Genomic DNA, 24,366 nt, shown 5'->3' with positions numbered 1-24,366 from the left:
ACTTTTTTGGCAGATTTTACATTTTAATAAATTTTTTCCAGTAACGAGGCAAGGGTTAACAGCCAAACAAAAGTCAATATTTTTTACCCTGATTCTGCGGTTTACAGAAACACCCCACATGTGGTCGTAAACCGCTGTATAGCCACACGGAAGGGTGCAGAAGGAACGGAACGCCATATAGTTTTTGGAAGGCAGTTTTAGCTGAACTGGTTTTTAGATGTCATGTCCCATTTGAAGCCCCACTGATGCACCCCTACAGTAGAAACTCAAAAAAGTGACCACATTTTGGAAACTACGGGATAAGGTGCCAGTTTTATTGGTACTATTTTGGGGTACATATGATTTTGAATTGCTCTATATTATGTTTTTTGTGACCAAAAAATTGGCACCGTTTTTATTTTAATTTTTTTACAACTTGATATGGACGCATTGATATCAAATATGTCTACTTTCTATGTTTGTTTGTTTTAGTTTTACATAATAAAGCATTTTTGAAAAATAAATGTTTTTGTGTCTCCATTCTCCGAACGCCCTATTTTTTTTATTTTTCTGCCGATCGTCTTGTGCAGGGGCTCGTTTTTTGCAGGAAGAGTTGACGTTTTTATTGGTACCACTTTTGGGTACATATGATTTTTTATTATTAATTATTACACTTTATTGGGCAAGGTGACCAAAAAATTTGTTGCCTTGCCGCAGTTTTTATTTATTTTTACAGTGTTTACCTAAGCGATTAGGTCATGTGATTTTTTTATAGGGCAGATCGTTATGGACGTGGCAATACCTAATATGTCTACTTTTTCTTATTTATTTAAGTCTTACACAATAATAGCTTTTTTGAAATTGAAATAATGATGTTTTAGTGTCTCCATAGTCTGAGAGCCATAGCTTTTTTATTTTTTGACCGATTGTCTTAGGTAAGTCACATTTTTTGTGGGATGAGGTGACGGTTGGACTGGTACTATTTTGAGGGGTATATGCCTTTTTGATCACTTGGTGTTGCAATTTTTGTGATGTAAGGTTACAAAAATGACTTTTGTTTACATTTTTAAATTTATTTTTATTTTTTTACAGTGTTCACCTGAGGGGTTAGGTCATGTGATATTTTTATAGAGCAGGTTGTTACGGACACGGCAATACCTAATATGTCAACTTTTTAAAATTTATTTCACTCTAGCACAATAATAGCAGTTTTGAAACAAAAAAAATAATGTTTTAGTGTCTCCATGTTCTGTGACCTATAGTTTTTTTTTATTTTTTGGGTGATTGTCTTAGGTAGGGGCTCATTTTTTGCGGGATGAGGTGACGGTCTTATTGATGCCATTTTGTGGGACATACGCCTTTTTTGATCGCTTGGTGTTGCACTTTTTGTGGTGACAAAAATGGCTTTTTTTTACACCGTTTTATAATGTTTTTTTATGGTGTTTATCGGACATGGTGGATCATAGTCATTACGGACGCGGCGATACCTGATATGTGTGGTTTTTTATTATAAAATAGGTGGAAAGTGGTGTTTTTTTTTTCTTTTTTTACTTAAAAACTTTATGAATTTTATTAAAAACACTTTTTTTGTACTTTTTTTTTCTTTACTTTATTTCTGACATTCACTTTTGGGGGTCTGATCCCCTCTGCAATGCATTGCAATACATCTGTATTGTAATGCATTGCCTGTTTGTGTACTACAGTGAGTAGTACACCAACAGGTTGCCTAGGAGACTTAACCTGAGACACTCAGTTTTTTTGTAATTTTGGAAAGAACAGGCTTGCACATCTCATTCAGAGAAGCATGATATGGGGACATTCAGTATTCTTGTCCTTTTGGAAAGAGAACTGACTTGCATGTCTCTTTTTCAAAGAAGTATTATGTGTAGGACTCTCTTTTTCTCTTTGGGCCTTTAATTTATTGAATTGACTTGTACCTGAATCACATTTTTTTTAAAATAAATTTTAAAATAATGTTCCTTTACCATGTTATAAAAAAGCTGGCAAGGTTACTGCCATGTCATAAATAATAATCCTGTGTAATACTTGTGACCATGTGTACAATTGTACTAATTGTGTTTTCAATCCCAATATAGCTGAAGAAAAAAACATTGGAAGTTACTGTATGGGATTATGATAAATTCTCTTCAAATGACTTTCTTGGTGAGGTACAGTAAAAAAGTTGATCTTCATCCAGTGTACATTTACCTGATGAATATTGAAAAAAATATACTCTTTATAAACAGTGGAAAGTATGCATGTTCTTGGGGGATTTCTGCAAAGAACATTTACTTCATTGAGAATAAATATCTGATGTTTTTTGAAGCTTAGGCCTCTTTCACACGGGCGTCCCGGATTTGCCCTGGATGCGTCGCGTGTACATTGCGGGAAAACCGCTCAAGTAGGCACGCAATTGCATTCAGTTTTGGCTGCGATTACATTGCGATGTTCAGTTTTTTCAGTTTTTCCACGCGTGAGAAAAAACTGAATGTGGTACCCAGACCCGAACCTGGACTTCTTCACTGAAGTTCGGGTTTGGGTTAGGTGTTCTATTCATTTTATTATTTTCCCTTATAACATGGTTATAAAGGAAAATAATAGCATTTTTAATACAGGTAAGTACTTTTATTTTATGTCTGGTCTAAGGTCAGATGGGGGTCTGAGCTGAGATCTGTTGAGGAATAGGGGCCTTATTTGGGGTCTGATCTGTGGTCTAATTTGGGGATCTGATTTAAGGTCTGATTGGTGTCTGATCTAAGCTCTGATGAGGACTGGGGTCTTATCCAAGGTTTGATGAGGAATTAGGTGTCTGATTTGGGGGTCCGATCTGAGGTCTGATGAGGAATGGGAGTCTGATTTAGAGGTCTCATTTATGGGTCTGATTTAAAGATTTTTTTTCTTCTTTTCCTCCTCAAAAACCTAGGTGACTCTTATGATCAGGTGCATCTTATGGTGCGGGAAATGCGATGTATGAAGCAACTTTAAAAAAAAATGATATCCAGAGAGGCATCCATTTTGTAAAAAAAGAAAAATTACTTGAAATATTCTTGTAAAGGCTGTTAATATGCGATAAAAAAAATTACTGGTAGTGTCCCTTAAAATATATACACTATTATTAGAAGAAAATATAGTCTATGGCCAAAAAGGAATACATAGACATGTCCCATAGGGAGTTCTTAAATGGGGTTGACTAGTGAGAAAAAAACTTTTTAGAAAAGAGACAGAAATGGCTTGAAAAAAAGTATTACTTACTGATTGCCCTCTGCTGCTGTTTTGACATTTTGGGTCCCGCTGGTCTAAGCTTCCTGGTCACAACTTGTCACACAGGAAAAGATTAAAAAAGCCCACTCAGCCAGTCACTGGCTACAGTGATGACCCACTTCAGCCAGTGTTTGGCTGAGCAGACATTTCTTGCCATTTCCCATATGCCGAGACTGGACCAGAAAATGGAGACCACTGGGAACCCGTTAAGCATTGGAATGGCAGCAACATAGGGACAGTGAGGTGAGAAATTATTATTTTATTTACAACTAATATATAAAATGATGTATACTATTTTGTGAATAATATCACATTTATATAATAATTGTAAAAATTAGCTTGTAACTATGTAACACACATTATTTTGTCTTCAGGTATTAATAGATTTATCAAATGCCTCCTATCTTGATAACATGCCACGATGGTACCCATTAAAGGAGCAAAGTGAAAGTATTGACCATGCCAAGTCTCACTCCAGTCACAGCAGTCAACAAGTACCAAAGCCATCAGTCATTAAGAGCAGAAGTCATGGAATCTTTCCAGATCCATCTAAAGGTAAAGCAATAGGTCATGTAACCAATGAACAATTGTCTATTTTTGCATCCATTTATTTAGTGAATGATGCCTTTGTAGTTACATTCATTTTCCATTCATAATTTGAAGCTTAAACACGTTAGGCTACTTTCACACTAGAGTTTATATTTCCGGTATTGAGATCCGGCAGAGGATCTCAATACTGTAGAAAAACGCTTCAGTTTTGTCCCCATTCATTGTCAGTGGAGACAAAACGTAACTGAACAGAAAGGAATACTCCAAAATGCATTCCGTTCCGTTTGGTTGCCTTCCCATACCGGAGAGCAAACCGTCATAGGATGCGGAGCAAAACGGATCACGCATTACCCACAATGCAAGTCAATGGGGTCTGTTTTCTAAGACACAATAGAAAATGGATCCGTTCCCCATTGACTTTCAATGGTGTACATGATGGATCCGTCTTGGCAATGTTAAAGATAATACAGCCAGATCCGTTCATAACAGATGCAGATGGTTGTATTATCAGTAACGGAAACATTTTTGCTGATCCCTGCTGGATCAGGCAAAAACGCAAGTGTGAAAGTAGCCTTAGACAGTTTGGTTTACACAATACTTTGATTTTTGAACATTTTCTTAGTCAAAGTTGAATTACTAGAAATGTCTTGACACCAATTATTTTTGGGCTCCTACTCAGTCAGATATATAATTAGGGGCTTGGAAAAGATATTTAAATAATTTTAAAGTAGCAAAGAACAGAACATTTCTACGTGTTATTAGACTTTATTATTATATTATAGGAGCACAACAGGTTTTAGGTTTAGTTCCCGTTTTGGGATATAAGTTCCGTGTGTGGGATACAGTTTACCTATAAGATTTTGTAATGTTTAATTCCATATTCATATTTGCTACTTTCACACTGGTGTTTTGTTTTTCTTTGTGAGATCCATTGAGGGATCTCACAAGCAGTCCAAAACAGATTAGTTTTGCCCTTAATGCATTCTGAATGGATAAGGATCTGCTCAGAATACATCAGTTTGGCTCCGTTCCGCCTCCATTCCGCTTTGGAGGTGGACAACACTGCTTGCAGCATTTTGGTGTCCGTCTGACGAAACTGAGCCAAACGGATCCGTCCTGGCACACAATGTAAGTCAATGGATCGGTTTTCTCTGACACAATCTGGCACAATAGAAAACGGATCTGTCCCCCATTGACTTTCAATGGTGTTCAAGACTGATCCGTTTTGGCTATATTAAAGATATTACAAATGGATCCGTTCTGAAAGGAAGCATGCGGTTGTATTATCTGAACAGATGCGTTTGTGTAGATCCATGACGGATCGCGAGTGTGAAAGTAGCCTAAACAGTAAGATATTAAAATACACTCATTGACAAAATAAAGCACCAAGAAGGAGTTGTTGGAACTGAATGAAACTCTATATGTGTGAATGTAATGATGATATGTGTAAGTGAAAACTGTAGAATTGAAAGGAGACTTTAGTACCCTGTTGGGCTGTCTAGATACAAGATGACATATGGTTGAGCTTAGAGGCATGCAAATTCCATATGGTATCCTGTGGCACATTTGTCGGCTGTGCCTGTAGATCCTCATAGGTTGCTGAAGCTGGCACGCGAGCTGGTCCCATAAATACGAAATAAATTTGAGGACCAGGCAGGCCAAGGATGTGTTGCAATCTGGTGGAGATATTCTTGGGAAACCCTTCCTGTGTGAGGGCGAGCATGATCCTGCTGTAGAAATGCCAGTTTTAGGCTACTTTCACACTTGCGGCAGTGTGATCCGGCAGGCAGTTCCGTCGTCGGAACTGGCCGCCGGATCCGCCGATCTGCCGCTGACTGAAAGCATTTGTAAGACTGATCCGGATCCGTCTCACAAATGCATTGCAAGGACGGATCCGTCTCTCCGCTTGTCATGCGGACAGAAGGATCCGTCTTGTATCAAACATTTTTACCGGATCCGGCACTAATACATCCCTATGGGAAAAAATGCCGGATCCGGCATTCAGGCATGTGTTCAGTTTTTTTCGCCGGATATAAAACCATAGCATGCTGTGGTATTATCTCTGTCCTGATCAGTCAAAACGACTGAACTGAAGACATCCTGATGCATCCTGAATGGATTATTCTCCATTCACAGTGCATGGGGATATGCCTGATCACTTCTTTTCCGGTATAGAGCCCCTGTGACGGAACTCTATGCCGGAAAAGAAAAACGCTAGTGTGAAAGTACCCTAAAAACCCTGCCATGAGATGCAACACATGGGGCTACAGGATGTACATATTGCTAAGATGTCCCTCGGTTTATTACTGTTGTATTACTGTTGTATGAGATGGCTCCCCAGATCACCACACCAGCAGTTGGGGCAGTGTGTCACTACACATGAAGGCAAAATTGATGTGCTCTCGATGAGGCCTCCATACTGGAACCCAGGTGTTGTGCGATCCCAAACAGAACCTGGATTTGTTGCTAAAGATGATACGTTTCTTTCTATAATGGTCCAGATTATTGTTGACACAACCTCTGCAAAGAAGATGACAGTGGTTGGCTGTCAAAGGTAGGACCCATAATGGGAACCGTGACACCAAATTTCCATTTCGTAAGTGCTTGAAAATGGTCCAAGCAAAGACAGGGGTATATAATGAAGGTTTAATTTGTGTGTGTGGATGGTGGACAGCGAAACACTGGAAGATGCTTATGTGATGCGATCTATTGATGGTCTGTTTGGGCAGTCTGGAACCTTTTTATCATGTGTGTGTGCCCTCACATAACTACTGCTCCCAATACCTCCTAACAGCTAGGTCAAAACAGCCTAGATGGCAGTCAATTCATTCATTGATATGACCATACTGCTTCTCTCAGTCCAATGATGCGCTCCCTCTCATAGTCTGTCACAAATGTCTTTGAGTGTGTCTGAGGCATGTCTAGCAGTAAATGATTTCTCACCAAAAGGTACACTACCCAAAAGTAGCCTCTGGGAGCCTTTTTATAGGGCAGCGGAGGAAGAACTTTTACACCAACATTTTTGTCTGGGTGCATTTTTTTGTCAATAAGTGTAGTTACATAATAAAAATTCTCTCAGCTAATAAATAGCATAAAGGTTATGTGCCCTTTTCAAACTATTTTTTATTCGATTAGTAGATATGAAATGAAAAATTAAGCAACTTTGCAATAGGTTTAAATTAAAAATGTCCCATTGTTTTTTTCTGCAGCTCCTATTAAGACTATGGCCCAGATTTACTAAGCCTTATAGATGGTGTATACATAGACAGGCTGTCTAGACCTGCATTAAATTTATCACAATGGCTCAGTGCAGATGATAAATGCGGTGCAGGAATAAACACTTTTGTCTATTTCTATACTAACTATTGGTTGGCTTATTTTGAGACAGAATTTTATCTCATAAATATGGAGCCATTATGGTGCTAAATTGTACATCTTAGGCCATGTCCCCTTCCCACTGAAATTCCACCCCTTCCCACTAAGCCCAATCCCCCTTTTGAGCAAGAGAAAAAAATGTATAAGAACCCTAGTTGCGCCAAATTGTGTCAATTTGCATACACATTAGTAAATTTGGGTCTATGGTGACAGACAACAAATTTGTCATGCAATTCTAGAGTCTCATACTTTCTTCTATTTTACCCCTAATTTGTGGTAACATGTGTTCACATGGGTTAACCAGGAGTAGAGGACAGATAATGGAATGCAATTGCAGGATTACACTGGACAGAATTTGTTTGGCATGGAGATACAAGAGAACTAAATTAAGGACTATTGCATATTGCTTCACTTTTTAGACAACTTTTTAGACAACACATAAAAATATGGCTGTGAGGTGTACCTAGTCCTTAAGATCTGAAAATAAAAAGCCTAAGAAAATTGATTTTTATTTTTCTAGTTTTAGATATGAAGTAAGTTTTAGATATGAAGTTAGCGGCATGACGTAGGGGTGCGTGCCGCGCTTCTCCCTTCGCTACAGCCCCTCCCTTCCCTCCATGCCTCCCGTTTGGATCTAGTGCGCTGAGCCCTGGTGGTGAACTTGCTGGTAGCTGTATCTGTGCTGTGCCGGGAGCAGCCGCCGACTCTGAAGCTGGAATCTGGCATCCCCTGACTACAACGCTCCGGAACCCATACTCCTGGCTTACCTGCTCACCTGCAAAATGAGAGCCCTGGGGGTGTTTGGTGTGGAACGGCTGAGGTACACTCTTTTACCTTGGGCGGGCGTCGGATGCTGACGAGCCCTCTCTGGAGTTGAAGTGCGAGTGCTGCGGTGCTCTGTCCCGTCTTGGCCCCGTCTTGGTCCTGCTGACTTTGCAGTGGAGGCGGTGTGCCTCGCTCTGTCCTGACTCTGCCGTGGATGCCGTGTGCTGACCCCGCGGTGGGTGCTGCGTTTTTTCTTCTCTGGATCCGGCGGTTGATGCTGGTGAGTGGCGGTGCCTGTCCGTGGACGTCGGTGGATCCGTGAGTGGAGGCTGGATCTTGATGTTCTGTGGAGTGAGGTCCTTGGATGCACTCTTTAGCGTGCGTGGGAGGGTTGGAGATCACCCAACCCTCACCCACATCTGTTGCAACCAGCGGCACCATTGGTATCGGATAGTGGTATATGCAGAGATACCATGCTGGATGGCCTCCTGGTTAAAAATCAGGTGCTGAAGAGGATTATGGCTGTATGACCTGTTATTTCTCTGGGGATTGTCTCCTAAAGGGGGGACCAGGCCCTTTTGGGGTCTTTAACGGCTGGGCAGGTTCGTGTGGTCTGAGGAGGTATCTACTGGATTTTCTACAGAGGACTCATATACTATATTATTTCACTCTGATAAGACCTATAATTTATTCTTTTTTTTTTTGAAGCAAGCTTTTTTGGCCCTATAGTTACTTTGGGTTGATGCTTTCTGGACTAGATGAACTAGATATTGATCTAGTGCTAAAAGGAACTTGCATTTCTATAAAGTGCCCTCCAGCTGATATACCGGTGGGAGGGTGTCAGCCGTTCCCCCTAGTTTAGCTTGGTTCGTCCTTTGTCTATATACTCCTTGATTTATATTCAGCTATTTTTCTGAATTTACCTGTATGTATATCTTTATCTACATGGTCGTTACATAATTCCTGGTCAATATATTCTATCTTGCTTCCTGGGGGGAGTAACCAGGCAGTTCGAGTTGTATCTGGGGCTTTTTGAAGGATATATACACTGTCTCAGCGCCCTTTTTGCTCGTTCTGTATATCCACTATTACCTGTCCCCTTTCTCTCTTGAGTTCTGTGAATCATTGATGGGGGGTGTCCGCTATTTATTCAAATGAGACAATAGCTGTGTTGGAATTTTCTACGTAGTTGCAATACATTGACGTATATATAAAATGCCGCCAAAATATCGTAAATCAGGTGGTCTGACCTCCCCAAAAGGTGGATCAGGGGGGAGCCCGCAGGCTCGACTTGATAAATTTTTGAAGTCCCCTCCACCCAAAACTAGAGGGGGAGTACAGAGATTGGCGCCTCAGGCTGAGTCAGGCTCAGATAATACAGACCGGTCGGAGCAGGGTATACTAAAGATCAGTTCCTCCCACAGTGAAGGCTTTGAGAGCATTAATAATAAATTGCAGGATATTTTGGGAGTGGTGAACGCCACTAGCACTTCGGTCACAGAGCTGACCTCTTCTCTTACAGTAGTTCAAGGGGACGTTTCTATAATAAGAGATGAAGTGACGAAGTTGAGAGTAAAGGTTAAGGAATTGGAGACTGTGGTTAAATCTGTCAGTGTAGAGAAAGGGGTATTGAAGAACAGACTGGAAGAAGTAGATGAAGATCGCGCCTGGCTAAGAAGGAAAGTGGTTGAGTTGGAGGATAGCTCTCGTAGATATAATTTGCGCTTAATAGATTTCCCAGAAGGGGTTGAGCAGGACAATTCGTCAAAATTTATTCAGAAGTGGTTGGTATAAAGCTTGGGGCCAGATTGCGACTTGTCCTCCTTCTGTGTGGAAAGGGCCCATAGAATTCCGTTTAAAAAACCTCCTCCAGGTGCCCCCCCCTCGGGCAATCCCCTGTTCAAAAGACCGGGATTGGGTTCTTAGACGTAAAAGAGAAGTATCAGAAATATATTTTGATAGTAATCTGATATTAATATTCCCTGACTTCTCCCGAGAGACCCAAAATAAAAGAAGATCTTTTGTTGAGGTTAAAAAAAGATTGATTTCAGCTAAGATTAAGTATTCAATGTTATACCCAGCTAAATTAAGAGTGGTACATAACGATTCTGTTTCCTTTTTCCCCACACATGTGGAGGCGGCGCAATGGTTGGATTCTAAGGGTCTATGAAATAGTATGAAGAGGTGGTGAGGAGGGAGGTTAATGAGGGGAGGTGGCGGGGGGGAGGTTCTTGGAGGAAGGAGAGAGGTTGATGGGTATTGTGAAATGCCCTGTCAACCATGTAGGGGGGTTTTCTTTTTTTGGGGGTGGGTTTAAGGGAGGGATTGGCTGCTGTTCTCTGTCTCGTGGCTGTGCGTGCCTCTCTGCTGAGATGGGGGTTACTCTCTTTTGATTTGATATGGTAGGTAACATTTTATGTTGGAATGTGAGAGGGCTGGGAGATAGAGTGAAGAGGACGGTGGTATTTGATCTTGTGGTCCGTCATTTGCCTGCAATTGTGGCACTTCTAGAGACCCACGCAACAGAAGATAGGATTTATATATTGAAAAGGAATTGGGCTATTCTCGAGTACCATGCTTGTTATTCTGCTTATGCAAGAGGGGTTAGTGTATATATCCATCGTGGGACGGAGTTCCAACCATTAGATAGTATCATTGATAAAGAAGGGCGATACCTATTCCTTCATGGGTATTGGAAAGGGCAGGAGGTGATATTGGCTTTATTTATGTCCCCCCGCCATTTAAATCAACGTTTTTTTCTCATCTAGCCCAATATATATCTACCAAAAATCAATGTGCCTTATTGGTGGCAGGTGACTTTAATGCAGTTCTAGACCCTGAGTTGGACCGGTTTTATTCAACTGCTGGGCGTGGCCGCAGTGGGTCTCCCTTGATCGCTGTGTGCCAGGAGCTGGCGCTGGTGGACATCTGGCGCCACCTCTATGGCAATAAAAAAATCTTCTCTTGCTTTAGCCAGTCATACGGGTCGATGTCCCGTATTGACTTGGCTTTCGCAAGTCGGGATCTGTGCGGTCTCATCCTGAGGATGAAGTATGAACCTCACGGAATATCGGATCATTCCCCAGTTCTGATTGTGTCTTCGGAAGCTTCATCCTCCGTAAAGACTTTTAAATTGAACCCACATTGGTTTGAGGTGATAGGGGAGCAAGCCCAAGTAGATCAGGATATTCAGGAATTTTGGGGCTTCAACGTTGGTTCGACACACATACATTATGTGTGGGACGCGTTGAAGGCCCACATTAGGGGTCTGTACTTTAATAAAATTCATAGATTCAGAAAGGAAGCACGACGAAGGGAGAAAGAACTGACAGATTTAAATAGGAGTTTGTGTGCCGCATTGATTGGCTGTCACAGGGAGCAGCTTATCACTCAAATAGAGGAGGCTAATTCTCAGCTTAAGACACTTTTATATAAAAAAGCACAACACAAGCTTTTATTTCAGGGCCAGAATCGTTTTTGCGAGTCGGGAAAAACAGGTGGGTTTTTGGCTCGTTTGGTGGCCAATCAGAGAGAGGATATCAGTATAAAAGAAATTAGGAATCCACAGGGAATTGGAGTGAGAGCAGCAGACGGGATTAGAGAGGAATTCGTATATTACTCTATTCTGTACAAATCTGAATCTACGGTTAGTCGTTCTGACATGGACTACTATCTCCAACAACTGGCGCTCCCCCAGTTATCTATTGAAGCCAGAAAAATGCTGGATTCCCCCATTCTTTTGGAGGAACTCCAGGCGACTCTCCCGTCTCTAAAGTATAGTTCATCTCCCGGACTTGATGGTTTACCGTTTGAAATCTACAGGTACCATGCCAAATCACTTCTGCCAATCCTTCTTCGGGTTTTTAATAAATCCTGCGCATTTGGTTCTTTACCACCATCTTTTAGAGAGGCAGTGATTGTTTTGGTCTTGAAGAAGGATAAGGATCCATGCGATGTGGGGTCGTATAGACCTATATCGCTCCTAAATACCGACTATAAGTTCTTCGCAAAAATTTTGGCTGGTCGCCTGAAGCGGGTTATAGCCGGCCTGGTACATCCTGACCAGACGGGCTTTATCCCGGGTCGACAAATACATACGAGTATATACAGGGTCTATTTGAACCTGTCTGTAAGGGGCAGTGTGGACCACTCCGTCCTGTCATTAGACGCCGCAAAGGCGTTTGACAGGATGGAGTGGTCTTTTTTGTGGGCTACAATGTCTTATTTTGGTTTTGGAAAACTTTTTTGGGAAATGACTCAAATGCTATATCAACAGCCGGTTGCATATATTAATATTAATGGTATTGGTACTTCTCCTGTTATGATGCGGAGAGGGATGAGACAGGGTTGTCCCCTGTCTCCTCTCCTCTTCGCTCTTTTTATAGAACCGTTGGCCTGCCGGATTCGTCTTGATCAGCGCATAGAGGGTTTTGGGGTCGCAGGAGTGAGCGACAAAATAAGCCTATATGCAGATGACGTGATTCTCTTTCTGGATCAGGGTTGTAAAATTCTCCCATATGTCATAGAGGTAATAGAACATTATGGTAAATTATCAGGTTATATGATTAATTGGATGAAGTCATCGCTTCTTCCGCTGAACAGGAAAGCTGTAGATGTAGGGACCCGAGTCCGTGTTTTGGCCCCCGATGATACTTTAGACTATTTGGGGGTTAAGATTGGGATTCCAATAAGTAGGTTTTATGAGCTCAATCTGGCCTCAGTGCTGGATAAAGTCAGGATTAAAGTTGGGACTTGGCGCAAATTGAGGCTGGCACAGACAGATCGAATCGCATTGATCAGGATGATTATTTTGCCTATGGTCCTGTTTCCAATGTGTGCTTCTCCTATTTGGATTGAGGACATCTTTTTTCATAGATTGGAGACCTTGATTAATGATCTAATTTGGGGCAGGAAGAGGGTGCGAATAAAGCAGAGATATTTATGGTTGTCGGAGGAAGATGGTGGGCTGTCATTACCTTTTTTTCAGGGGTATTATTTTTGTGCACAGATTCAGCGTTGCTGTAATTGGAAAGAGAGTTTACTCACACGTTATTTGAATAAAGTTATTAATAAGCCAATAGATAATATTTTCGCATGTTTGGAGACAGGGATTATGGGAATGAGGAAGTCGTTGTTGATCCCCTGCTCAATACAGAGGGTGTGGAATAGGTTGAAGGAGATCCTTGGAGTCCCTGGTCCGTTTGCCTTCACTCCGTTGTGGGGAAATGGGGGGCTAGAGGAATTTTGTAAAATTACAGATTTCGGTTATTGGTCACGTAAAGGCATCAATAGGGTGTCCCACCTACTTTATTTAGGTCGCTTTAAATCACTTTTGGAATTTGGTTTAACTGATATTTCACCATTAGATTTATTTATGTATGCACGTTTGAAACATATATTTGAAGCCTCTAGGAATAGGGGCCGTATTTTTCCACAAGATAATTTATTTTTTGATTATTGTGACGCTCAGAAGGACGAGAGGGTGAAGATATCTAGTTTATATGCTAAACTTCGTAGGGCACTGGCTACTGTAACACCTTTTAAAAGTCCAAGTAAATGGGAGCAAGAGTTGAATTGCCCTCCTTTACAGTGGCCTACTATCTATAAGAACGTGAGAAAGGCGACAGTCTCCAGTGCTCATAGATTAATTCAATTTAGGATCCTCCATAGACTCTATTATACGCCCAAAATTCAGGGAACGTTCCCCCAGAATCGGGATCGGGACTGTTGTTGCCCAAAATGTGGATATGTGAATGCGAATTATGGCCATTTGCTTTGGAGCTGTAGCAAAGTAAGAAAATTTTGGGATGAGGTCTTTTTTGCTTTACAAAAGGAATCCACAATGAATTATAATCCGGGGATCTTGATAGTGATCTTTGGAGATTATGGTTCTGAAACAGAAGTTCCTCCTCAGGTTAGACGGATTTGGTTGAGCGGATTGATGGTAGCAAAAGCTATTCTGGTTAGGTATTGGGGCTCTGCCTCCCAGCCTTCGTCAAGGGAGTGGGCTCTATACTATCAGCAAATCAAAGTATATGAAGCGATTGAAAGGAATCGGAGAGTTGCACGCAGAGCCACGTAAAAATAAGTAGAGACAGTAATTGTGTTTTCTGTTTTTTGATTGAACAGAGGGGAACGACAGCCAAGGATGGTGGGGGGGGGGCCTATAGGGATATTTTTGATTTCTATATTATATACATGATCGTGATTTGTTATGTGATGTATTTATATATATTATATACTAATATGATTAATATTGGTTATGTATTAATTTTATGTCATTTTCTTAAAATTAAAATAAAGACAAATTTAAAAAAAAGATATGAAGTAAAACAACTAATTTTCTAACTGTATACTTTTAGATATGCAGGTTCCAACTATAGAGAAATCTCATAGCAGTCCTGGTAGCTCAAAATCTTCATCTGAGGGACACCTTCGTTCACATGGACCATCACGTAGCCAAAGTAAAGGCAGTGTCACTCAGACCCATCTAGAAGATGCTGGAGCAGCCATCGCTGCTGCCGAAGCAGCTGTCCAACAGCTTCGTCTTCAACCAAGTAAAAGACGCAAATAAATTCCTCAGCATGGCAGCTTAATGTTCATCTGTTGCCTTTTCCTGCTGTTTTCCCTTGTTAACCATTATTTGTTGTCACTACTTGTTCACTTTTGTTAAATGTCCTTTATTGTGAAAATTTTGTCCACATCTAATATATGTTACCCGATTTTTGTTTACTGAAATTTAATGAAACTGGCTGTTTCCTCATTGGTTCATTCCTTCATCCAAATGTGTCCATCTTATATGTTGTCTTTTATGCCCCATAATGTTGATTACCTGTATGACTTTTGTAGGTCCAATCTCAGTGTCATTTCTACCTCCTCAAATTTTTTTTAGTCATAAGACCAGAATTCACTAGTTTTATTCTCGATATGTTCAAAGTACATGAGCATTATCTACGTTTAGGCATATATTTGTTTACTAAGGGAGAACATTAAAAAGTTCATACATACATTATCATTCTAGTGAAAACCATGGCCATGTTTTAAATGAATAAATGTTAAACCACCAACACAGTCACACCATTGTAAACACATTTACTCATACCATTTTTAGTATTTGCTTAATATCACTGCACGCCCATGCCAACATTCCTCATATATGAAATATTAAAGTGTATTTTTTTATGGATTGTAGAATTCACAGAATGATTCACTTATTTTTAGTTATACTATTTCTCGTCATAGACTATTAGACCTGTAGTTAGACATAACTTTTGCATGGTGATCCACTATGTAAACCATGAGTCTATGGGTCAGTTGTCTATGGGTATGATATGTTTAGGTTAAGGAAACATATTGTGAAAACTCTACATAAATATATTATTATTATTTTTCCCCTTTGCATACCACCTTATTTTTTATTTAGATTACTACTTTTAGTTTAGTTTTTAAAATATATTTTCCAAAACAGAATACAGATTCAGAAACATATCTATTCAACTATAAAGTAATTATGGTAATATAATACACTTCAGCAGATTAAATTGGGTATTGATTAATATTAATACTATAGAGATAGTCATCTATCTCCATCTGGTGGAGATATAGCTCAATGAAATTCATGAAAGAATTTCTCAATATTAGAAGTGTTGTAAAATAGCCCATTCTTATAAAATAGGCAATAGACATTTCAGAATTGCAGTGTATGACTCCTATGTAACGTAAGTTGTACAAATATAATATATTTTTGCCAACGTAAAAAAAATAAAAAATGAAATCATAGTATAGTGGCCAATCTCTTTCTAGATGATCTAAGCAAATGCTTTTGGAAATAGTAAAATGCTACTATGTTCAGAGTTGCAATATATCATCATAGATTTTTTCCTTGCCTGTTACTTTTTCAGCTGTGTAAACAAATTACATATACACAGTACCATGAAATGACGGCTCCACATGGTACATCTTTCACTAAGCACTTTTAATGTAAATATGACTAGTTGTTTTCCAACCATATGGTTCATATTGATACATAACATTTTGAAACTAGTAACTATATTGAATGCTGTAAATTATATTGAATGCACATATGACTTGTTATTGCAGTCAACAGCATATCTTTTATGAAAAGGAAACATTCAGAGAGAGATAATTGTATTTGTTGCAGAGATATGTTCTTGCATGTGTTCTCACAGGATTAAAGCCATGGTGGGAAAAAAAACAAAAAACATTTTTTAAACCAATAAAAAGAAACAGCCAGTTTTAAAGCCCCTTAATGCTGTGCATGTGGTGTCTCTTTGGTGTTAAAACACACTACCTGAATATCTGAATACAGAAAGCAACACTTCTGTTTGCATGAATAACATTTAAGCTGGTTCCATCTGAGGATACATACTATGGGTTTCCATTTCACCCACACTGCCACAGCAGCACATAAAAGCGGTCAGTCTAATTATGGCAGGAAGCAGCATAGACACAGCATAGCAGGAGTAATCCCAATTCAAAGAACTCAGTCTGACAATCTGCCTTCACCAGCAAATGACAGCAAAGACCAAAGCCAGCTAGCACTCAAGAAGGTGATGTCCGATGGATCCGTCAAAGCAGAAGGTGAGACAAACACTGATACCTGTCTCTTTCTTACTTATAGGTTATCTCCACTCCAGTGTAAATGGCTCTGGGCATTAAAGTAAAATAAACAAATCACTTCCACGGCAAGCCTGTTTTAGTAGATCCCTTTAGTTAAAAAACTGAGCATATTGAAATTAAGTGAGAATGGACTTGGCCTTAATAGTTTTCCCGTAAACAGTATTTGTATGATCTCCAGGGGTCTGACCAATGGCAATGGGTATAATATTGGACATTTTGTAATTCTATGGCCAAACACACTACTAACAGTTTGTGAAAATCAATGTGATCGTAACTGAAAAAAACTAGTGTTATATGCAGTATTGTATTTTATTTTCTACTTGTTATGTTGGTACACAATAGAAACGTACTATGTGTTGTCACATATGGTTGCGATTCAGTTGCTTAGGTCTAAAACTGGTTGAGACTTTTAGTACTGATTCCACAACTAAGGTTTATAATGCTGGAACCTTATTAGGCTGTCTATATATTTCCAGTAGCCTTTACAGAGTTAACCGTGAACATGTTTAGCTTTACAAGAAACCCTCCACCCCCCACCCCCAGTCTGATTTCAGGAGATGGATAAGGGACAGGAATTCTCTTTCTAGTAACCGGTGGGGGATACCAGATGTTAAATCCCTTTCAAAATAACATTTACCTACTTTTCCACAATATTAACATATCCCCTATCCACAGGATGGGGATAAGATTCTGATCTGTGGGGGTACGACTGCTGGGAACCGCACTGATCACCATAATGGGGGTTCTTTGCGTCATAATGAATAGAGTCGCAGGTCAAAATTACATGCTGCCGCTCAATTCATTCTCTATGGGACTGCTAGAGCCAAGCACTGTTCTGGCACACAGGACCTCATTCTCGTGATCATAGAGGTGCTAGTGGTCAGACTTCTACCAATCAGATGCTCATTCCCTATGAACAGTCCATTTAATTGTCTTTCAAGTTGTTGTTTTTTACCCTTTATAGCACTGTTCCTTCTACTCTATATAATCTGGAACCAGACTGCAGACTGGAATCCATTTCAGCCTGGATACCAGTACAAACTCTTTCAGCTTATCTTCTTTGAATGTTATTTTAACTTTCATTCTGGGCTTATAGCTTAGAGAGAGAACCAGAGTAATGGTGCTTATAATAATAATAAGGCTCTTTTCTGAGTTATGATGACCACAAACGGTGCCTGGCAGACTTATAATGGAGTCCTTTGAGATGTTTTCAAGGTTCTGTCATTTAAAAAGCAAGAATAGCACTACCTGCTTTGCCATTCTTGCTGTCAAAAGTAATGAAACCCACAAACGAGACCCTGATGGATGCTCCGAATGCCTGTGATCAGACCCTTCTAATAACAGGAATAATGTGTTCTGTTAAACATAAAGTTTAAAACTACAAACATGTTGTCACTCAAGTATAGTAGTTTACTCTCCAGTAAGCTGTTGGTTTCTTAAACTTCTGTATATGCATGATTGCATTTTCTTACTTAATGGTTTATTCCAACCTACATATGATGCCTAAAGGAAAGTCATCACAAAAAATGGAGAAATAACCCAATATTGAAAACTTTGACTTTCAATAAAAATGTAATCTATGTTCATTCACCCAATTGCTGAATCTGTGAATTTCTTGATTTATCTCAGTCACAAGTGACTGCAAAGTTAGAATGTAGCTCTTAACGAGGTTTGCCAGGCTATTGATACTGATGACCTAAGGTCATTAAAATCCAATCGGTGAGGGTCACTTCAATAGGAGCTCAGCTGCTTTAACCCCCCAGTGCCACAACACTTTTGAACAGAGCTCTGCTGCATGTTCCATTCAAAGTCCTAGTTCCAGTGCCAGAGGCTGCAGCGAACAGCTGATTGGTGGGGGAGTGTGGTGTCGGACCCTCACACTATTGAATATTAATGACCTCTCCTGAAGAAAGGTCATCAATTTCAGGAGCCTGGAAACCCCCTTTAAGTGCTATATTATTCTATGTTGGAGCAGCCATTTAATAATATCCACAAGAAAAGGGTAGAAAAGTCAGACTAGATAAAAGATGACTTACTAGTGACTTTACTAACGTATAAATATACCTGTGGTCATACAAACAACATCTGATCTGAGAAAGGTTGATCTTGATGGAGATGTGCGTTTTATCTATACAGCCTTGTGTGTTCACCCTTTGTGAATATTGCTTATAGTTTATAATTAGTAGAATATATTATGTAATTGTAAGATAGTAACTTGTTAACTGGATCAATAGCAGTGCCACCTCATCCCTTGCAGCTTGTAGGTGCTTGTTTTAGAAATGTACTTCCCCAGGTTACAGACCAATAACACCATCAGTAGAGCATACTGTTGGCAGAGCGCTCCTGACATGGTCAGATTAGGTTATTATTAATAGAATATTACAGTGACATAGTACTGCGTATCAATATCTGGAATGTGAACAAATCCAGCAATGGTTTGGGCTGTAATGTAGGGCCATCATCAGGCTGCCTTGAAGTATGGGAAGCATGTGTAGCCTTGTTGTCAGTAGGAGATATCTGTTTACGGAATAGGGTGCATATAGATACTATAATGCTGTATGTTTAATTATTTCATGCTGTAGTGTTTCACAAGCAGGGTTCCCAGATATCCGGTGGTTCCTTGAGTCTTATTCAGTGGTTCTCTGGAACACAACATCATTTCACAATAGGGAAGAGAAATGATCTCAGCCTTCTGAAAGATAATATGGAATAATACAAATTATTTAAAAAAAAGAAAGATGTTGTACAAAGCAATATACACTGCTCAAAAAAATAAAGGAAACACTTAAACAACACAATGTAACTCCAAGTCAATCACACTTCTGTGAAATCAAACTGTCCACTTAGGAAGCAAAACTGAGTGACAATCAATTTCGCATGCTGTTGTGAAAATGGGATAGACAACAGGTGGAAATTATAGGCAATTAGCAAGACACCCCCAATAAAGAAGTGGTTCTGCAGGTGGTGATCACAGACCACTTCTCAGTTCCTATGCTTCCTGGCTGATGTTTTGGTCACTTTTGAATGCTGGCGGTGCTTTCACTCTAGTGGTAGCATGAGACGGAGTCTACAACCCACACAAGTGGCTCAGGTAGTGCAGCTTATCCAGAATTGCACATCAATGCGAGCTGTGGCAAGAAGGTTTGCTGTGTCTGTCAGCGTAGTGTCCAGAGCATGGAGGCGCTACCAGGAGACAGGCCAGTACATCAGGAGACGTGGAGGAGGCCGTAGGAGGGCAACAACCCAGCAGCAGGACCGCTACCTCTGCCTTTGTGCAAGGAGGAACAGGAGGAGCACTGCCAGAGCCCTGCAAAATGACCTCCAGCAGGCCACAAATGTGCATGTGTCTGCTCAAACGGTCAGAAACAGACTCCATGAGGGTGATATGAGGGCCCGATGTCCACAGGTGGGGGTTGTGCTTACAGCCCAACACCGTGCAGGACGTTTGGCATTTGCCAGAGAACACCAAGATTGGCAAATTCGCCACTGGCGCCCTGTGCTCTTCACAGATGAAAGCAGGTTCACACTGAGCACATGTGACAGACGTGACAGAGTCTGGAGACGCCGTGGAGAACGTTCTGCTGCCTGCAACATCCTCCAGCATGACCAGTTTGGCATTGGGTCAGTAATGGTGTGGGGTGGCATTTCTTTGGAGGGCCGCACAGCCCTCCATGTGCTCGCCAGAGGTAGCCTGACTGCCATTAGGTACCGAGATGAGATCCTCAGACCCCTTGTGAGACCATATGCTGGTGCGGTTGGCCCTGGGTTCCTCCTAATGCAAGACAATGCTAGACCTCATGTGGCTGAAGTGTGTCAGCAGTTCCTGCAAGACGAAGGCATTGATGCTATGGACTGGCCCGCCCGTTCCCCAGACCTGAATCCAATTGAGCACATCTGGGACATCATGTCTCGCTCTATCCACCAACGTCACGTTGCACCACAGACTGTCCAGGAGTTGGCAGATGCTTTAGTCCAGGTCTGGGAGGAGATCCCTCAGGAGACCGTCCGCCACCTCATCAGGAGCATGCACAGGCGTTGTAGGGAGGTCATACAGGCAAGTGGAGGCCACACACACTACTGAGCCCCATTTTAAGTTCTTTTAAGGACATTACATCAAAGTTGGATCAGCCTGTAGTGTGTTTTTCCACTTTAATTTTGAGTGTGACTCCAAATCCAGACCTCCATGGGTTGAAAAATTTGATTTCCATTTTTAATTTTTGTGTGATTTTGTTGTCAGCACATTCAACTATGTAAAGAACAAAGTATTTCAGAAAAATATTTTATTAATTCAGATCTAGGATGTGTTATTTTTGTGTTCCCTTTATTTTTTTGAGCAGTGTACATATCATAGCTAAATGATAGTGTTGAACAACAGTTAAAGATTGATTAGCCCAGCCCCCAAGTTTCTTTGAGAAATGAATAGTATTAGGTATGGACACATATTTCAGGGGTAAGCTTGGGAATCACCAATCTAGAGCATAGAAATTGAACAATTGACAATAACATAGATTTTAGATGTGCTTGAAATGAAGCAGGTGTGTTTCCATTCTAGGGAGATTTATTGAGCAAATTAAGTTGATTGGTCTTCAGTTAAAAGGGTTGTTCACTTTGTACTATTGATTACCTATCCTCAGAATAGGTCATCAATATCAGATCAGTGGGGGTCCAAAACCCAGCACCCCAGCAGATCAGCTGTTTGAAGAGAAGGCAGTGCTCATATGAGTGCTTACCTGCTCGCCATATCAATTGCAGTGGTGATCAGGTGAAATTACAAGTATGGCGTCCCCATTTATTTCTATGGGATGGCGCTGTCTGTTCAAGTAATTACACCTGCTCACCACTGCAATTGCTGTGGCGAGCAGGTAAACAGAGCAGCTGATCAGCGGGGGTGCCGTAAGTCGGACCTCCACTATCCTGAGGATAGATCATCAGTAGTAAAAAGCAGACAGCCCCTTTAATTTGATCTTGTTTAAATAGAGAATTTAGGGCCAACAATAACCTTAGACATTCAGCAGAACAACTGAAAGTACACTGAAATACTGTATCATATTACTAATATTTTAACTGTATAATATCATGACATTTTATTGCATTTTATATTATAAGGTGCTATTTTTATAGCTTAAAAAATTAGCACATTATAATACAATGTTTACTCTCCCATATAGCGAGATCAGCAACTCATAAGACTACTGAATCCACAGTGTCCACAACATCATCAGTCAGTAGTTTTGGCAGCGGGTACAGTATGGACAGTGATAGTAACACCACGCAAGGAGACAACAATCAGTTTCAAGTTCCAAGAATGTAAGTGACATATTTTTTTCAATTTCAAGATAAATATATATACCCATTCACTTCTGCCACATGCATGGTTGAGTCAAATTATTTTGACCACTTCCTACTTTTAACGTCGGCAACACATGGCTCATGAAGGAAGTGACGAGTCATTAGTTGGCTATCTGGTTATATAAGGTGTCTGCACACATATCCCTCATTGCTATCATTGGTAAAAGTGCTGATTTATCATAGTTGCAAAAGGGATGATTATTGGCTTTCGGGCCAAGGGTGGCAGCATTTCTGAAACTCTGCAGTTTGTAAACTGTTTGCATGCTGCTGTGGTGAAAGTGGATTGTGAGTAGACAAATGGCACCATTGTGAATAAGTAACATGGAAACTGTGGAGTGCCACATGCCATTGATGTAAGAGGTGAACATCAGCTATCAACGTGTGCAAGGGTGGATCAACATGCTAAAGTGGAGCAGTTCACCACCAAAATGAACCAAGGGGCTATCAGATGTGTGTCTAAAACAACTGTTCAACGAACCCTACTGCTTATGAAGCTCCAATGCAGATGGGTGGGCACTGCACCTCTGTATCCATGTGCAAGGCATTCTCAACCTATTTGGGTATTAATCCATCCTTGCAGATTACATACACCCATGCATGCTGATTGTCTTGCCTTGAGGCAGATGAGATCTTCCAGCAAGACAATACAACATGTCACACTGCTAGAAATGTTGAACATAGGTTGGCCCCCTAATTCCCTAGACTTGAACTTAATTTAGCATCTGTGGGACCATGTTGATCATCATGTTTGTTCTATGGATCCTCCCCCACTCGCCCTCCAGCAGCTGTGGTATGCACTGCAGTCAGCAATGCTCCAGATATCTGTGACAGCCTACTAGGACTTTATCTCCCAGTCCATCTACCTGCTGTCTGTGTTGCACGTGGTGGTTACTCTGGATATTAGCACAACATTTTTGCTCCATAGTCCATTCTTATAATGTGAAGCAGCAGCTACAAAGGCAAATACATTTTAGGATGTGTAAAAAGATAAAAACCCATGATCTCAACCTAATATAACCCATCTATAAATCCCTTGTAAAGTCACATATTGAATATGGGATTCAATTTTGGGCCCCAAATTCATAAGGAGAGCTGAAAAGGGTTCAAAGGCAAGTAACAAGATTATTAAAAGGGATGGAAGGTCTCTCATCATAATAAGCTTGAAAAACCTAGCATATTAAAGCTTGGAATAAAGACACCTTATAAGTAATGGCACACAAATTATTAATTCCAAGAACATTAAAAAGACCTAAGGATATTCATAGTGTTTGGAGAAAAGGCGATTTAGACAACAATACAGGAACATGTTCTGTAGGCCGAATTCCTATGTCCATGTGCTGGCCATCTTATCTGTCCATATTACTCAAATGTGTCATGACCAAAACACGGGTTTAACTGACCTAAACTGACAGAATCATATGTGTTCCTAATGCAGTGAGTTTGGGTGAGTTAAGCCACGGTCAGGCCATGACACATCCAAGTAATACGTTTAGATAGCATGTTCAGCCCACCGATCACTCTACAGTAAGGTCCATATATATTTGGACACTGACACAAATTTTTATTGTTTTTTACCGGTCTACTAAAACATATTCAAGTTATAGTTTTATAATGGACATGGACATAAAGTCCAGACTTTTAGCTTTCATTTGAGGGTATCCATATTAAAATTGCATGAGGGGTTTTGGAGTTTCAGCTCCTTTACATGTGGCGCCCTGCTTTTAAATGGACCAAAAGTAAATGGACAATTGTTTCAAAGGCTTTTTCATGGGCAGGTGTGGGCAATTCCTTCATTATTTCTTTCTCAATTAAGCACATAAAAGGCCTCAAGTTGATTTGAGGTGTGGTGCTTGCATTTTGAAGATTTTGCTGAGAAGTAAACATGCGGTCAAAGGAGCTCTCCATGCAGGTAAAACAAGCCATCCTTCTTCCGCGAAAACAGAAAAAACCCATCCGAAAAATTGCTTCACTATTAGGAGTGGCAAAATCTAGTTTGGTACATCCTGAGAAAGAAAGAAAACACAGGTGACCTCAAAAATGCAAAAAGACCTGGACGCCCACAGAAGACAACAGGGGTGAATGATCGCAGAATAATTACCACGGTGAAGAGAAACCCCTTCACAATAGCCAAAGAAGTAAACAACACTCTCCATGATATGGGTGTATCAGTATGCAAATCTACTATAAAGAGAAGACTGCATGAAAGAAAATACAGAGGGTTCACTGCACGGTGCAAGCCACTCATAAGCCTCAAGAATAAGAAGCCTAGATTGGATTTTGCAAAAAAAATAAATAAAAATCTTAAAAAACCAGCACACTTCTGGAAGAACATTCTTTGGACAGATGATCAACCGCTACCAGAATGACAGCTCATCATCCAAAGCATACCACATCATCTGTAAAACACAGCGGAGGCAGTGTGATGGCTTAAGCATGCATGGCTGCCAG

General features: G+C 40.4%; 1 protein-coding gene across 1 annotated transcript in view; it reads left to right on the top strand.

Annotated features, from left to right (window-relative positions):
- The window catches only part of PCLO (piccolo presynaptic cytomatrix protein), a 193,708-nt gene that overhangs the window by 135,336 nt on the left and 34,006 nt on the right, over positions 1 to 24,366 (top strand). The window contains exons 17-20 of the mRNA XM_040414091.1: positions 2,076 to 2,147; positions 3,615 to 3,795; positions 14,292 to 14,486; positions 21,738 to 21,876. Coding sequence (XP_040270025.1) covers positions 2,076 to 2,147; positions 3,615 to 3,795; positions 14,292 to 14,486; positions 21,738 to 21,876 — 587 coding nt within the window. The remainder of the gene's footprint in view (positions 1 to 2,075; positions 2,148 to 3,614; positions 3,796 to 14,291; positions 14,487 to 21,737; positions 21,877 to 24,366) is intronic.

Source organism: Bufo bufo, chromosome 1 (assembly GCF_905171765.1).
Source record: "Bufo bufo chromosome 1, aBufBuf1.1, whole genome shotgun sequence".
NCBI classification, from domain to species: Eukaryota; Metazoa; Chordata; class Amphibia; order Anura; family Bufonidae; genus Bufo; species Bufo bufo.
The sequence above is the reverse complement of the archived record's forward strand: the minus strand, read 5'-3'. Positions and strand labels throughout refer to the sequence as shown.